The sequence below is a fragment of the Oreochromis aureus genome, linkage group 18 (assembly GCF_013358895.1).
Source record: "Oreochromis aureus strain Israel breed Guangdong linkage group 18, ZZ_aureus, whole genome shotgun sequence".
Classification (NCBI taxonomy): Eukaryota; Metazoa; Chordata; class Actinopteri; order Cichliformes; family Cichlidae; genus Oreochromis; species Oreochromis aureus.
Window position 1 is genome coordinate 1,689,719 of NC_052959.1, and position 14,728 is coordinate 1,704,446.

Below are 14,728 nucleotides of genomic sequence, written 5' to 3' on the forward strand. Positions count from 1 at the left end.
AGTAGTAAGAACTGGACCGAGGAGGAATGCATGCATGCAAGCATGCATCAAGATGAAATTACAAGCCTGCTACGTCAACACAGACTGGAGTGTTTTTGAAGCTGCAACCAAGGGGGAGGGCTACACCAGAGGGGAACAGAAACCTGAGGTCCAGAAACAAGCTGAGTGAGGAGATCAGGGTAGCTAAAAGGAGTTAGAGTGAAAAGCCAGAATACAGCTTCTTAGCCAATGACTGTGCATCAGTTTTAAGAGTTTTGAGAGTGCCTGTGCTGTCTGGCACTGTAGCAATCAGAAATATTGTCTGAAGGCCAAGAAAAATGCCCAACAGATTGATTTTCCCAAGTGGATCATTACAGCTTTTGCCTTCCTTCTGTCATGGTCCTGAGCCTGTTGACTCAGTGCTTTTGGTTTTGATTATTATTATCTTATGTTTCAGGTTAATTCTTAAGATTTTCTTGTTCTTAGGGTTTGGTTTCTGTTTTGTATTTTGAGCGCCTTCGGTTCTGTGTCTCTGTGCCTGCCCTGGTTCCACGTCTGTGTTCCCTCCCTCTTGCCATGTCTGATGTCTTTGTGTTAGTCTTACGTGTCTTGAGTTGAGTCTGCGTTGCTTCCTGTGTCTCGTTAGCTTTGATTTGTACCTGCTGTGTTATCACCTGTGCCTCATCCTCTCGTGTCCATCTGTGTATTTAAGCCATGTGTTCTCTCTGTCTGTGTCGCATCGTCAACGTCATCCACACCTTCTCCGTGCTGTCTCATCCTCCATGTTCTGGTGAAGTTCTAGTTCCCAGTTCTGCTTTCCTAGTCTATGCTTCCTAGTTCTAGTTTCCTGAGTGTTTGAGGTTCTTGGTTTGTTTTTTTGTAAAGTTTACTTCTAACAAAGAGTGTTCCAGCAAATAAAGCTGCGCTTTCAGTTAACTTCCTGTTTCTGAGTCCTGTATTTGAGTCCACATCCTGCCCACACACAGCACTAGCCTGACACCTTCCTTCCTTCTTCCATAATGGTATGATCTCAGTCATGACCTGCTCCAAATGACATGCCTCGTGCTTTCTTGGCATATATAATTTTTGATCACTGCTTGTCTGAATCTGGATTATTAAGCTTTCATTTCAGTGTAACTATGGTCAGCACAGCAGCAAGCTCTTTTTGATGACACCGGTTTTATTTCCCACAGTTTGAGAGCCACCGCTTTAACCACTTAAATGAAATGTGTAAGAGAAGAGACTCACCTTGTGTCTGAGTGTAGGAATGATTCTCTCATAGAATTCAGGATGGGGATGAGCCTCCTGAGATCAAACCAAACAAGTCATAATTAATGAAAAAACTACAGTGCATGTACAGTAGTGTGCGTATATATATTTATGTTTGAAATAGCTTGAAAGTATGTCCTGTTGTTTAATATATTCTCTCTCAAAGATGGAACAAGATTTCATTCTCCTATCTGATGACGAGCCACTCTCCATGCTGCATCATAATTGGCTCGTGTTCCTCAAACCAAACATCATAAAAGAAGCTGAGCGGTTCATTTCATCCCCAGAGTTGCGTCACTTGATGCAGTCAGTAGAAAGTCCTCCAGGAAGTGATGGTGATGAGTCAGCAACTAAGTTATGTTTCTTTTTCTTGTTTTGAAGTGTTTGCCATAATTCCGGGTACAGTTGCTTCATTCATGATTTTTTACTATATGATTAATAGGAAATGAGAACACCGTTTTTTCCCTCAATTTAATTTGTTTGTTTTGTGGATCTCTGAAAGATTAATCTGACTTTTGGCATAACTATAACAAGAGTTTCCAGTTAATCGCATCACTCTTAGTCATGAGCCAGTGACCAAGGCTGTGATCCTTGCTGTTGCTGGTAAATATGATGCCAGATTGATTGAGAGACTTCTGCTCTTTCATAAGGTGATTCTAATATTAAGGTGGTTATAATAATTTGTTACGTCATCTTCATAGCTATATACACTGCCTGGCCAAAAAAAAAGTCGCCACCAAAAAAAAAGGTCACCCACTCTAATATTTCATTGGACCGCCTTTAGCTGTGATTACGGCGCACATTCGCTTTGGCATTGTTTCCACAAGCTTCTGCACTGTTAGAAGATTTATTTCCATCTAGTGTTGCATTAATTTTTCACCAAGAACTTGCTTTGATGATGATAGAGTCTGACCACTGTGCAAAGCCTTCTCCAGCACATCCCAAAGATTCTCAGTGGGGTTAAGGTCTGGACTCTGTGGTGGCCAATCCATGTGTGAAAATAATGTCTCATGCTCCCAGAACCAGTCTTTCACAATTTGAGCCCGATGAATCCTGGCATTGTCATCTTGGAATATGCCCGTGCCATTAGGGAAGAGTATAGTATAGTCAGTATATTCAGGTAGTCAGCTGACCTCATTCTGGAGCACATACTGTTGGTGAACCTCGACCTGACCAGCTGCAGCAACCCAGATCACAGCACTGCCCCCACAGGCTTGTACAGTAGGCACCAGGCATGATGGGTGCATCACTTCATCTGCCTCTCTTCTTACCCTGAGGTGTCCATCATTCTGGAACAGGGTAAATCTGGACTCATCAGACCACATGACCTTCTTCCATTGCTCCAGAGTTCAACCTTTATGCTTGCTAGCAAACTGAAGCCTTTTTTTCCGGTTTGCCTCACTGATTAGTGGTTTTCTTACAGCTACACAGCTGTTCAGTCCCAATCCCTTGAGTTCCCTTCGCATTGTGTGTGTGGAAATGTTCTTACTTTCACTATTAAACAGCCCTGAGTTCTACTGTTGATTTTATTTGATATGACTTCATCAAACATTTAAGTGATCGCCGATCATGATCATTCAGGATTTTTTTCCGGCCACATTTCTTCCTCTAAGACGATGGGTCCCCACTATCCTTCCACTTTTTTATAATGCGTTGGACAGTTCTTAACCCAATTTTAGTAGTTTCTGCAATCTCCTTAGATGCTTTCTCATACCGATGCATGCCAATGATTTGACCCTTTTTAAACACACTATCATTTTTCCACAACCACGAGATGTGTCTTTCCACATGGTTGTTTATGAAATAAGAAGCAACTCATTGCATCAGTTGGGGTTAAATAACTTGTTGCCAACTGAAAGATAATCACCCACACAGTAATTGTCCAGTAAGAGGCTCATACCTATTTGCTTAGTTAAATCCAGGTGGTGGCTTTTTTTTTGGCCAGGCAGTGTATATTGTAGGTCTAACTTACAATATAAGGCCTTGAGGTGACTGCTATGTTGTGATTTGGTGCTGTATAAATAAAATTGAATTGAAATATAAATAATAACATGAAATACTTTACTCTGGCTGCTGGTTATTCTGATGTCTGACGTAGAGTTTCCTTATCACAACCGTAGTCGTGTTGAAGTTTGGAGGAACATCTCCGTAACCAGCAGGGTCGGCTACCGTACCTGCTCGCTGTTGGCCATCAGAGGAGCAAAATGACAGTTGCTATATCACCGTGGATAAGCATCTCATCCCATGCAAGACAAACCATCCCCTGGGGCTTTTGAGGAACTTTTCAAAACCCATTTTGTGTTCAGTTTGTCTTCTGATGCTACGTTGCCGAATTTTTACACATTCCTGCAAACAACAGTCTGAGAAAATGAGGGAGTCAGCCAGAGTTTGACAGTTAGAGCCAGACTGCTGAACCCGCCAGCAGCACTCATACTCAGTGAGTGAGAAGTTATAAGTATGTGACCCGTTTCATGTGTCTGTATCCCAACAGTCAGAAGTCAATTTCACATTTAAGAGTTGAACATTTGAAAGAGCCAATCCCCTCGGCTCCAGACGTGGAATTCACAAAATTGGTTGAGTTTATTCTGCTGTAAGAAACTTGCCTCCAAAATTTAATTTGGTTTTGAATAACATTCATTTGGGATCACTTTTTCACAGGTGAGATCTGCACAAGTACGGTTTTTATGTTATACTGGAACCATCGATCAATGATATAAACACTGGGGAGCTAAGGGCTAAGTTTTCCATTACCTGGGGAGCAGTTTATGGTACAATCTCACAGATCACTGGAGATAATCTAGGGATACACAAACTTCTTGGCTCGAATGAGTCATTCAGGAGCCGTCATATGCTGGGCATCCTCTGCACACGGCCATAAACAACCAGAGGAGTCTGTTCAGTGACAGGTTGCTTCTCCCAAAGACAAGAACCAAGAGACTTAAAAACTCCTTTGTCCCACACGCCATCAGACTGTTTAACTCCTCTCTGGAGGGGAGAGGGAGGGGAGACAGGGGGACAAAGGAGGGGGGACAACTAAGCTGTAGTGCCTCTTCACTTCACTGTGCAATACTTATTGTTAATAGTCAACGGTGCAATAGACTTCAATACTTGAAATGTGCAATTCCCTTGTGTTCTTATTCCTATTTATTCTATTTATCCCTTTTGCATACTCTGTATTTATATATGTGTATATATAATATTCTGCTCACGTTCTGTAACTTCTGTCGGTGCTGTGCTATTGGAAACCAAATTTCCCAGAGGAACCCACCCGAGGGATTAATAAAGTTTTATCTTATCTTATCTTAATTGAGAAGAGTGATTCTTAAACCGTATACAGTGAGGATGATCCTTCGTGGAAAAGATGTGTTTGAAATGCATTGCCAGTCTCTCCAGGAAAACCCACAATTGAAGTTTTTATATAGTTTGAAAAAACATTCACACTTAAGTATTTCCATGTTTGTAATTCCGACTTATTTGATATAATACATGATCTTTTTAAGGGTGTATCTCAGTACGTGATCAAAAAGCTCTTTGAATATCTCACGCATCACTTAACGTCAGAACAAGACTCGCTTTCCAGGATTTAGGGTTTTGATGATGGAGTGATTTTGGAGAGTGCTGGCAGTGGCATTGGTTTGAGTTCTATTCAGTGTGACATTATTATCCTTGCAGGACACGAAAACTGGAATTTGTTTTTGTTGTTGTTACTTCACATAATGAACATAGTTTTTCCACTTTCTCTCACAATGACAATATATTTGACCGCATTAGAGTTTGTTGACCACCACAAACTATTTATCCACATAGAATCTTGATACCTAAGCATGATTCTATGATCCACCTACTATTAGGAAATTTGGCCCCCTTATTACACATGTGGAGTATGAGGTTTGAAAAAATTGGGGAAAAAGGGCTTAAAATACTTCACTTTAAATGCAATTAATGCAGAATTTATAAAGGTTTTCCTTTTATAAACCCAGTACAGATTCATATACAACATTCAACTTTTCCCGATATTTAGGGACACTCACTGTTTCCTCGGGGAAAAAGCAGAGTTCACACTGACCAAAAACAAGAAAATGCAACAAGAGACTTTGTTACATATAAACTGGTTCATATTTGGTGCCTTTCAAATGTACATTAGCACTCTTTTTACAACATTGTCATTCAGCCTTTATATCTAACATTCACACACATTCACACTCCCGTGAATGCATCGGTGATGGGTTCGGGAGGGTTCATTGCCCAAGGAAACTCAATGCAGGCTGGAGCAGCCAGTAATCGAAACGCTAACCTTCCAATTACTGGATGAGCTGATCTGCATCGAACTGACAGATCACGTCAAAGCCAACCTTTTAAAACTCTCTTTGGTTCTGCAGCAAACTCACATCGGCTTGGCACAGGGACAACTAGTAATACGCACACAGAAAGTTTACACAAACCTTGATAAGCATTTCTAGTTCCATTCTCAGGCTCATCACTTCCAGAGTTACTGCAGCAACTCTGCCCACATCAGGATCTGTAACATCATCAGGGAAACTGAGTCCGTCTGGCTGCTGATTAGAGTAACCATAGAGACAGAGCACAGCGCGTCCTCCCTGGGAATATAACAGACAGGGTGGAAGGTAATGAAATGTTAGTGGTTAGTACCAGCAGCGGTAACTGGAACAGTTCTGTCACTTCTTACTAGCCTGCATCAGTAGGACTGGGCATTTTCACACAGAGCTCTGATCACATCAATCATAAACATTAAAACAAGAGAAAGAAGAATCCACAACTAATTAGTTTCAACAGGGCAAACGTCATGGCACAATTGTATTAGAAACATAAATTATTTTGAACACTAAGACACACACAGCTGAACAGCATGCTGACTGATTATAGCTAGCATAGCAGTCTGCTGGCACTGGAACTGTCACTACATTGAAGAAGAGTAAGGACAGATGGAAGGTGAAGGAAAGAGATGCTGCCATTAATCTGTGATCGGGGAAGGAGCTGCGCCTGTTGGCGAAGTTTTGTACCTTCAAAAAATGCTTGTTTTGCCATCATCTTTGTTGGTGGTGGGCTTTCACTGTGGGTGGGTCCAACCACCTCCTCCACACACATCAACAAGAAACTAGGAGAGGTAAAGACTGCCTTTTTAAGTGTGAGAGCAGCAATCAGGAAAAATGTGCATCTGCAGCCCTCAGAAGCTCATTGGTCTCATCTCCTTGGTCATTGTTGAAATTGCTTCCTTGTTTTTGTGTTTATTTGCAGATATGTGGGGATTTTCTCTTAACTCTTTGTTCTCCTTCTGGGGTAACTCATTATATGTCTTATAATCGCTTATTTGACCCTCCGTGCTTGAGAGTATGTGCTCTACTTTGACAAGTTTCTTGTTGCATCCATTCAAGTTTCCTGTCATCGAGTGAAGCTGAAGCTTTGTCAGTCAGATAATAATTTACATTTTACGTCGTTTTGCCTCTTTGGCACTTTCCCGGTTTATTATTTGCATCTAATTCTCACATGCTCCCTGGACTACTCCCCCGATCTATCAGCTTTTCAGCACAGCCAATTTTCACTGCTCTTTTCAGTAAAACTTGACCTCTGACCTTTAAACCTTGCACCCGAGGCCATTGTAATTCAACCTTGTTGTTGATGGTATTGATTTGAAACTCATTCACAAACTTGGGAAACCACACCCCTTGCCTGCCCGCAGAGCGGTGTGACCACAACACCCCGTCAGCCTTTTACATCTGAGGGGTAAAAATGTCTGTATCTGTCAGCCAATGAGCTCTTTGCATTCCTTCTCACTCATTCCTGTTCATTTTCATTTTTTCCCCTTTCCTTTCTAAGCAGTATTCTTTCACAGTAGGATTTATAATACTTTATCATTTTTTTAATTTTAATTTTTAAATTTTTTTTTGCCTGTCCCGTTTGGTTTTTTAGCCGTCAGAATTGATGTCTGAAAGCCAACAAAGACACCCAACGGATTTACTTTGCCAACTGGATCAGCACGGCCTTGTCGTTTTGGTCCATTTGATCGGCCTTTGTTGTTCTTATTTATTTTATTTTATTTTATTTTCAGTTATTACAGACGGGATAGGAAAGGGAGAAAGAAAGATGAAGGAACAGAAAAACAGAGGGGAAGAGTGACAGTGAGTGATAGTGCTTTATCATTACCTGGATAGCATCAACTGTGGCCCTGAACACTGGGTTGTTGTGTTTTACAGTCCTCCAGTACTTTGGCCTATTGGGATTTGTCAGATTACAGCCATACTTTTCGAGGATGTTGAGCGCTGTAGATAAGCGCTGAAGAGATCCAAGAGTCTGCAAGCAGACACATTTTAGTTTCAATTTTAATCTGAAATAGAAGAATACAGTTAAGCTACACCCACACTGTTTCAGTTGTACTGGTGTGACATACTACAATACTGAACGCATTCAAACATCTATCTTCCTGTCGACCCTTAGATCACATTTTTAGCTGCCTGTGTGTGGGGGGCGGTGTACCCGCCGCAGTCACATTTATACTCACGTAGGAAGCCGTTGCAGTACTCAGCATCGCCACTACTGAGCATCGTCACTCGAACAGTATCGCTACATAAGTGCTATAGAAGTAGAAGAAGTCAAAACCAGAAGCCTTTGTCGAGTGTTCAGAGTGTTCAGGTCACAAACTCAGCTGTCTGTAAGTCTCTCAACTCCTGAGCTGGAACATCATTAAAACCAACAGGATCGTACAATCATGGACACATCTCAGGACACCTTTGACACATTCGTTTTTTACGGGACTCTGGTCTTGTGAAAACGTAAACTGGATGATTTAGAAGCTTGTATAAACCTCTTTGGATGCAGGCATTTGAAGTGCATGCCTTTATCAGGCTCTCACAGCATGTTGGGGGAATTCTGGTCCCCCTCAGTTTTGCTTCACTTCACTGAGGTTTTCAAAACTTTTATTAAGCTCCCACCACAGCATATCAATCAGGCTGAGGCCTGGGCCATTGCAACATCTTGATTACATTCTGTTTTCATTCATTGTGTTGTCTACCTGCTATTCTTTGGATCAAGTCACGATCCAAACAACAGAGTGTGAGATGTAGCCAAATGTTACCTACAATCCCAAAAAACTTGGTCTCAGTCTGGATTGAGGTTAGACATATTTCCAGATGGGACTAATAAACATGCATTTGATCTTTCTCACCTCCTTCCTGTTGCTGCCAAAGCTGTTCTCTATGACCATCGTTTCTGCAGCGATGTGGTGGTATTTAGAGCAGGGTGGTAAGGGCAGATTAGCCATGGCCACTACCCCAGCCCGCAGATCCATCACTCTGCCCCCAGAATACAGACACACTTCAGCCTGACTCCGCACATCCTGCAGCTGCTCGGAGAGGGACGCCATTCTGCACACACACACGGTTGATGCATGCCGTTTACTTAAAACAACAACAAATAAATCTGACGACACGCATGCACAGTATCTCAGATCAGTGTATTCAACATCTACGAGAAATAAGAATTCCTTTGCTCTTATATTCCTGCACAGATTGGCATTTTTGCTTCGTTTAAAGTGAACTTTTTTTTGAATGCTCTTCTCTGGAAGTTGGCACAAAGTACTTTATTTGAAATGCTGTTGTGCTACCACGCCCACATCAGATCACTTAATTTTCTTGAGTGTTCCTAAAAAGTCCTTTTTCCTCAGGTGATTTAGTTTAGCGAATTTAAACATTCTGCTGTGCTGTTGCTGTTCCTATCATCTCTGATTTCTTGATATTTGACTTCTAAAGAGACAGACTTGCTCAGCAACAGTTCTTCAGGCTGTTTTCAGAGTTTGACTTTGACATTGGCGGCTTTTTCAGTCATTGCAGTCTGACTTTGTACCTGACCATTTTCAATTTCGTATTATTTAAAGCCTCTGAACTGGAAGAGTGGCTGTCAAGACGCCATTCTTGAGAAAGGGAAAGAGGGCTACAGTATGTCAAGTTACACAAAAACTGGAATGATGAATCTAAATGTCACATTTTTGGTTCACATCTTGAGTATGCAAATACCCCAGTGAGTGCCTAAGAGCCAAGTGTAAAACATGGTGGAGGCTTTGTCATGGTTTGGTGCTGCATTAAAGCCAGTTGTGCTAGAGATCAGGTCTAAATATGTGATGGAAGGATGAATGCAGGAAAAGTACTGTCTGCTTTTAACCTGCCCTCTGGAAAGGTTCTTACTGGGAACAGCTTTTACAGCATGCATGGACTGAAAACCCCCCCCCACACACAATGGAAACAATGTGGGATCATCTTGACAGAGAACAGAACAAAAGGCAGATACATCTGTTAATATGGTTTAAGAAGCCTGGAAACTCTTCCTGAGCCCAGCTGACTATGAGCCGCTCATATCGTTCAAACCAAGGGCGTAGATTTGGCATGGACGGAAGGGACATGTCCCCACCAATAATTTGATCTCTTCGAGTAAAGAAAAACAAACCCGATAGAAAGAAAAAAAACGATCTGTCAGCGTCTCAGTCACCCAGCGGTGCAGAAAGAGTTAAATTACGTTCTCTACTGGAGTCCTGCGTCATGTGACAAATATGGCCAATGTGATTGGCTGTGCCTTTCAGGGAGCTCTGTTTAGTTTTGGCAGCGGCAAGCCTGCGCTGCGAGGAGGAGAGGAGGATGGCAGCACAAAGGAAGAACCTGGATATAAGAAAGTGTTTTTCAAAGAAACCTGTAAGTCACTTAAAGTCAAGTTCACTCATAAAATGTGTCCATCATAATAACGTTACAGGCTATTCTAGGCTTTGGCCCACATGAGTCTAAAATTGTATGTAACCATGAATAACGTGTTTTGGAAACTAACTGAACAACAGGCAGCACTATTAGTTCTCTCAGTCTCAGAGTAGCATTTCTAATTTTGATTGAAACTGTCAGAGAAAACAGCAAAACAGAGGGTGTACCATGTCCAGCAGGGGAGACTGGACAGTATAGATGTAAAACCAATATGGCAGCAGTTCATCTCAGTTAACGAGAGGAGAAGGCATGTGTTTGGCTCCTTCACATAGTGGACATTGAGCTGTTGTGTCCATGTCTGTTGCTGTAACAGTAGTTCATGTTTAGAATAAACAGCTCACTGAGCTGATCGGGGCAACAGTGCCTAAAATGTTGCATAATGTTGCTGAGAGATCTTTTACTTTGTGGTAATCTTAGATGAGTAGTTTTATGGACAAAAACCAGCAGGTCATTCAGTGTTCCCTTAGTGCTAATGTATCAGAGATGTTGGTGTACTATAACTGAAGGAATGTTGTTAAGTCCTTAAAGTCATATTCTTTTATTGTCATGAATGTATTTGAAGCTATTTTTATTTTTGTACGATACTTAATTTATATGGAATATGGCTGAAGTAAACTAAAGTCTAAAATACTTAGTCATTTGTTTAATAGTAATTTAACATTATATAATTCACATATAAAACTATGAATTGTAATTTTAAATGGTTTAAAAGCATGTAGAATAGCATATGTTGGCAAGTATATTTCTCCTTTTTTATCAAGAAGCAAAGACAGGAAGAAAAAGAAACGGGGCAGGGTTCGGTGGTTGAATCATCCGTCCCCACCAATGCCAAAACCAAATCTACGCCCTTGGTTCAAACTGTACAAACTCACTTTTTGCTTTATATGCTGCATTATGTGTTTGCACATGTGTCAGTAAATCACTGTATCCCCATTTTCCTAGTTAAATATAAAGAAATGAGGAGTTTTACACAGTCCTGATAAAAGTATATTTTACATGATTTTATCAGACTCCAGGTGCTAACACGTATTTTACCACAACACACAGACTGGTGACTCTGTTTGCAGGTGTTCACTGCCTCCCTGAGCTCTGGCTCCATCCGTCAGATGAGCTGAAACAAGTCGCTGAACATGCAAAGCTGCTAAATACTGTTTTCACGTGCAGTACAATTGAGTGCACTTTGCTGATTGCAGACCTCTTGGTTACAAAACAAAGACACAGAAGGACGATGTGCCATTTCCAGTAGTCAGTGCAAAGCAGCAGGTACGCCTATGATCAGCTCATAGCGGCACAATGTCCTGTAAATGATTCATTATTAATGATTAAAGCAGCACACCTAAAGGTGTTATTACCGAGGATCGGCACTGTGAGCCTGCTTCCTACCTGTGCTGCTGTCCAGCTGCACTGCGGTGGAATCCCGCTTCGTTCACTGTTACGGCACAAATGTCTGTTTGTACCGCCGAAGGAAGCCCCGCAGAAACGGCAAAACACAGCGCGGTGTGCGACTGCTGCACTGGAAACACAGCGGCAGGGCCTCCCCCTCTCTCCCTCTCTCTCCCCCTCCCTCTTCGGGCAAAACGTCGAAGCGGCGCAGATTACGTCACCAGTGGACCCTCTGCGGCGCAAACGCAGCAGCGCCAGCTGCTTTCACATTCACGTAAAGGATACTGCACCTGACGTCTCCAGGTTATTGCATTATTGCACAAGGAAATGTTAAGTGATCATCATGTCAGGCACAGTCAAATGTGTTTTGTTGCACCGTTACCAGGCTGTAAGCATGAGACCCGATAAGATGTAACAAGAACAGTGTTTTCACGTAGGCCAGAAATGTAATATTAAATATTCAATTGTGTTGATGGGAATCGGAGACGATGGAGGGTCAGTGTTCCATTTATTTACATTTTTCTCTGAGTAGTTGGTCTTTGTCTTCCGTATAGGGCACACTGGCCACTTCCTAAAGAGCAGAAGGAATGTGCATCTGTCTCTTCAACTCCTCCCAGTTGGATGCACGTGGAGTACTTCCTCAGGGAGGTATCAGGTGGCATTTAGGTGCCCCAACACCTCAGCTGGCTCCTTTCAACAGGAAACTGCAGTGGATCTATTTTAAACTTCCCGTTTTTTCCCAAATGACAGCGCCATGATTCCAGTGCCCTGTCTCCAACAGCTCCTTCTGTTTGGGCCTCAGAGAGTTGAGCTTCAGGCTCTTTCTTGGTTTTTGTCCAACATAGAAAAAGAGTCATAATACATTTTTCAGGCCTCTTGGTAAAGTGTTCCACATATTATTCCACCCTTTTTTGTCTTAATTATGATTATTATCTCATATAATTATTAAAATATTTATTTTAGTTTAGTAGTATTTAATACATTATAAAGATCATTCATTTTACATGTAATGAAAGTACAGGATATATAAAAGCTGACCTTTGTTTGTTTGTTTGTTGTTTTTGAATATTGAATTACCCATGGTTATGTAATGAAAACAATCATGTGAGTGGGAGTGGAAGGCAAAAAGTCTGGCCTGTTTCTGCCAAACAATAAAAACTCCCAGTTTAGAAACTTGAGGACATTATTTCATCGTTTCAGAAAGAATCAACCAACAGATGAAAACCGTAGGAGTTAGAATTACTGTGTGGTGCTGCAGAAACATTTCATTAATCTTTTGAAGTATTATGTTTGAGCAAATAAAGTTGTTGCGTTTTGATTTGCAGAATTTGTAGTGGTTATATTAGCAAAAACTACCTGACAACGCTGCAGCTATGTGGCATTCACAAATACAGACACAACAAGATGAGGTCACATGAACACATTTATTTGTCTTGCATTTTGATAACTGATTCAAAACTCTTTATCATTTGCTATCATTACACTGAGCTATATATAATAACTCATACTAATCATTGCACAGGCTACGATTCAATAAAGTATATGAGGATGGAAAAGTGGGGCATTAAAGAAGTACGAAGTGGAGCTGGCAGGACAGATCGAGAAGCAGGCTTTACGGTTGTATGTTTACTGTACACAATCTGAATGAACAAATATAAATAACAATTTTCTGACAAATGAGTGGAGATGAGGTTGTGGAAAGCCATAACACTGTTCTCATGCTTCCTGACGTGCAGCAGCGACAAACCAACCTTTGTTAGAACTGGTGCTCTTTTTAAACTTCTCTGAGTTTGGCTTGATCTATGTTAGGCTGGATATATATTTGGGAAGAATTAACATTTAGTTAGTGTTGTGCAATTTATCATAACATAAATCTAGCTGAGTCCACTTGCAAGACATAAAAAGCCGTGTTTTTAGATGTTTTATCACGTCAGTTTGCATTGTTCCAACGATGTCCGTTTGGCTGTCAGTAATCTGCTGCTGCATCCGAGTCACACACCGAACGTGCTACTTTCAGCTGATGAAATAAAATGACAGTGTGGCACTGTGAGGTTGGAACTATGAGCTATGGGGTGCGATAAAGTTAATGAGATAATATAAAGTTGTAAAGGTACGCAAATCCAGAAAATGTGAGGATTTTCATTTAAATATATCTACTGCACAAGGACAAAGAGAGAACACGAGAAAAGAAGACAAAGAAAAAGTCGGGCCATGTCTAACAGTTTTTTTCACCTTCTCATAAATTATCTATTTATGAAAAGGCACATATTTTTAAAAACTTCATATACTGAGATGTTAAGAACAACACACAGCTCAAAGTTTTAACCAACAAAAAAACATGAAACAACTGATGAGCACATCAGGAAACCCAGATAACACAGTACCATTCCCCTGTTAGCATGTGACCTAATCACCAGCTGCTCACTCTGCTCTATTTACACAGTTAAATGTGCATTTGAATCTGTCAGGTTCATTCAAATGAATGCAAATCTGATCTTTAAAAACACAAACAAAAGAAAATGTCAAAGGTTCCCAAAGATAATGCTCAAAGTGACTTCAGGTCTTTTTACTCGAGTGACCCCCTGCAAAGGGCCCTATTGTTCTACCTTTATAATGCAGTCAGCACCTATGCATAAAGGTCACACAGACACACTCCCTCTATTTATCTCTCGGCACTCATCATATTATGATTAAGCTCGGTTTAAATTGACGTGTCTTTGCAATAACTGAAGTCCAGATGCTTGAACCTGCACCTCCTCTCACTAAGAAGACCTCGTTTGTCTCTTTCCACATGGTCTTACTCTGCAGCTGGTGTATAGCTCGTGATATGCTGAGTACAGCTGCTGAATTCTGCTAGCATGCTGACATTGATGCAAGAGACTTTCAGAAGTGTGGTCAGAATAGCATGCTAGCTTGCATGCTGCAAAATGTGAGCTGATGCAGAAAGATATCTAGTTATCTCTGACATGCTGTTCCATGTATTGAAACAAACTTTTTTGTGTCATATTTATTATACGCTTGAAGCATGGAACACAAATGGTTAATAGCCACAGTATGTTCTGTCAGACAAGCCTTTTGAGTCGTCTCACTGTAAACCAACAGCTTCCACTTTTCTAAATTCTTACTTTAAGTCACATTTTGGCCGTTTTTGCTCCGCCTTGCTGTTACTGTCTCAGTGAACAGTTTTTAACAGCGTGACCAAAAACAGCCCGTTGCTGTACGGCACTCAAATCAGACACATTCTTTGAAACATGCTAAGACTAAGTAAGTAAACAAGGGGAATTGAATATGACTCCTGATGGCTGACTTGTTGGTCTTTTTATTTTTTTATGAACGTCTCC

At 41.1% G+C, this 14,728-nt stretch overlaps 1 protein-coding gene across 1 annotated transcript in view; it reads right to left on the reverse strand.

Moving 5' to 3' along the window:
- Positions 1–11,769, reverse strand: part of LOC116326318 (E3 ubiquitin-protein ligase RNF31) — a 45,018-nt gene extending 33,249 nt beyond the window's left edge. The window contains exons 1-5 of the mRNA XM_039601747.1: positions 11,388–11,769; positions 8,429–8,627; positions 7,411–7,557; positions 5,691–5,846; positions 1,228–1,284 (exon numbers count right to left, since the gene is read on the reverse strand). Of these exons, the coding sequence (XP_039457681.1) occupies positions 1,228–1,284; positions 5,691–5,846; positions 7,411–7,557; positions 8,429–8,626 (558 nt within the window). The 5' untranslated portion in view covers position 8,627; positions 11,388–11,769. The remainder of the gene's footprint in view (positions 1–1,227; positions 1,285–5,690; positions 5,847–7,410; positions 7,558–8,428; positions 8,628–11,387) is intronic.
- Between the last annotated feature and the right edge of the window lie 2,959 nt (positions 11,770–14,728).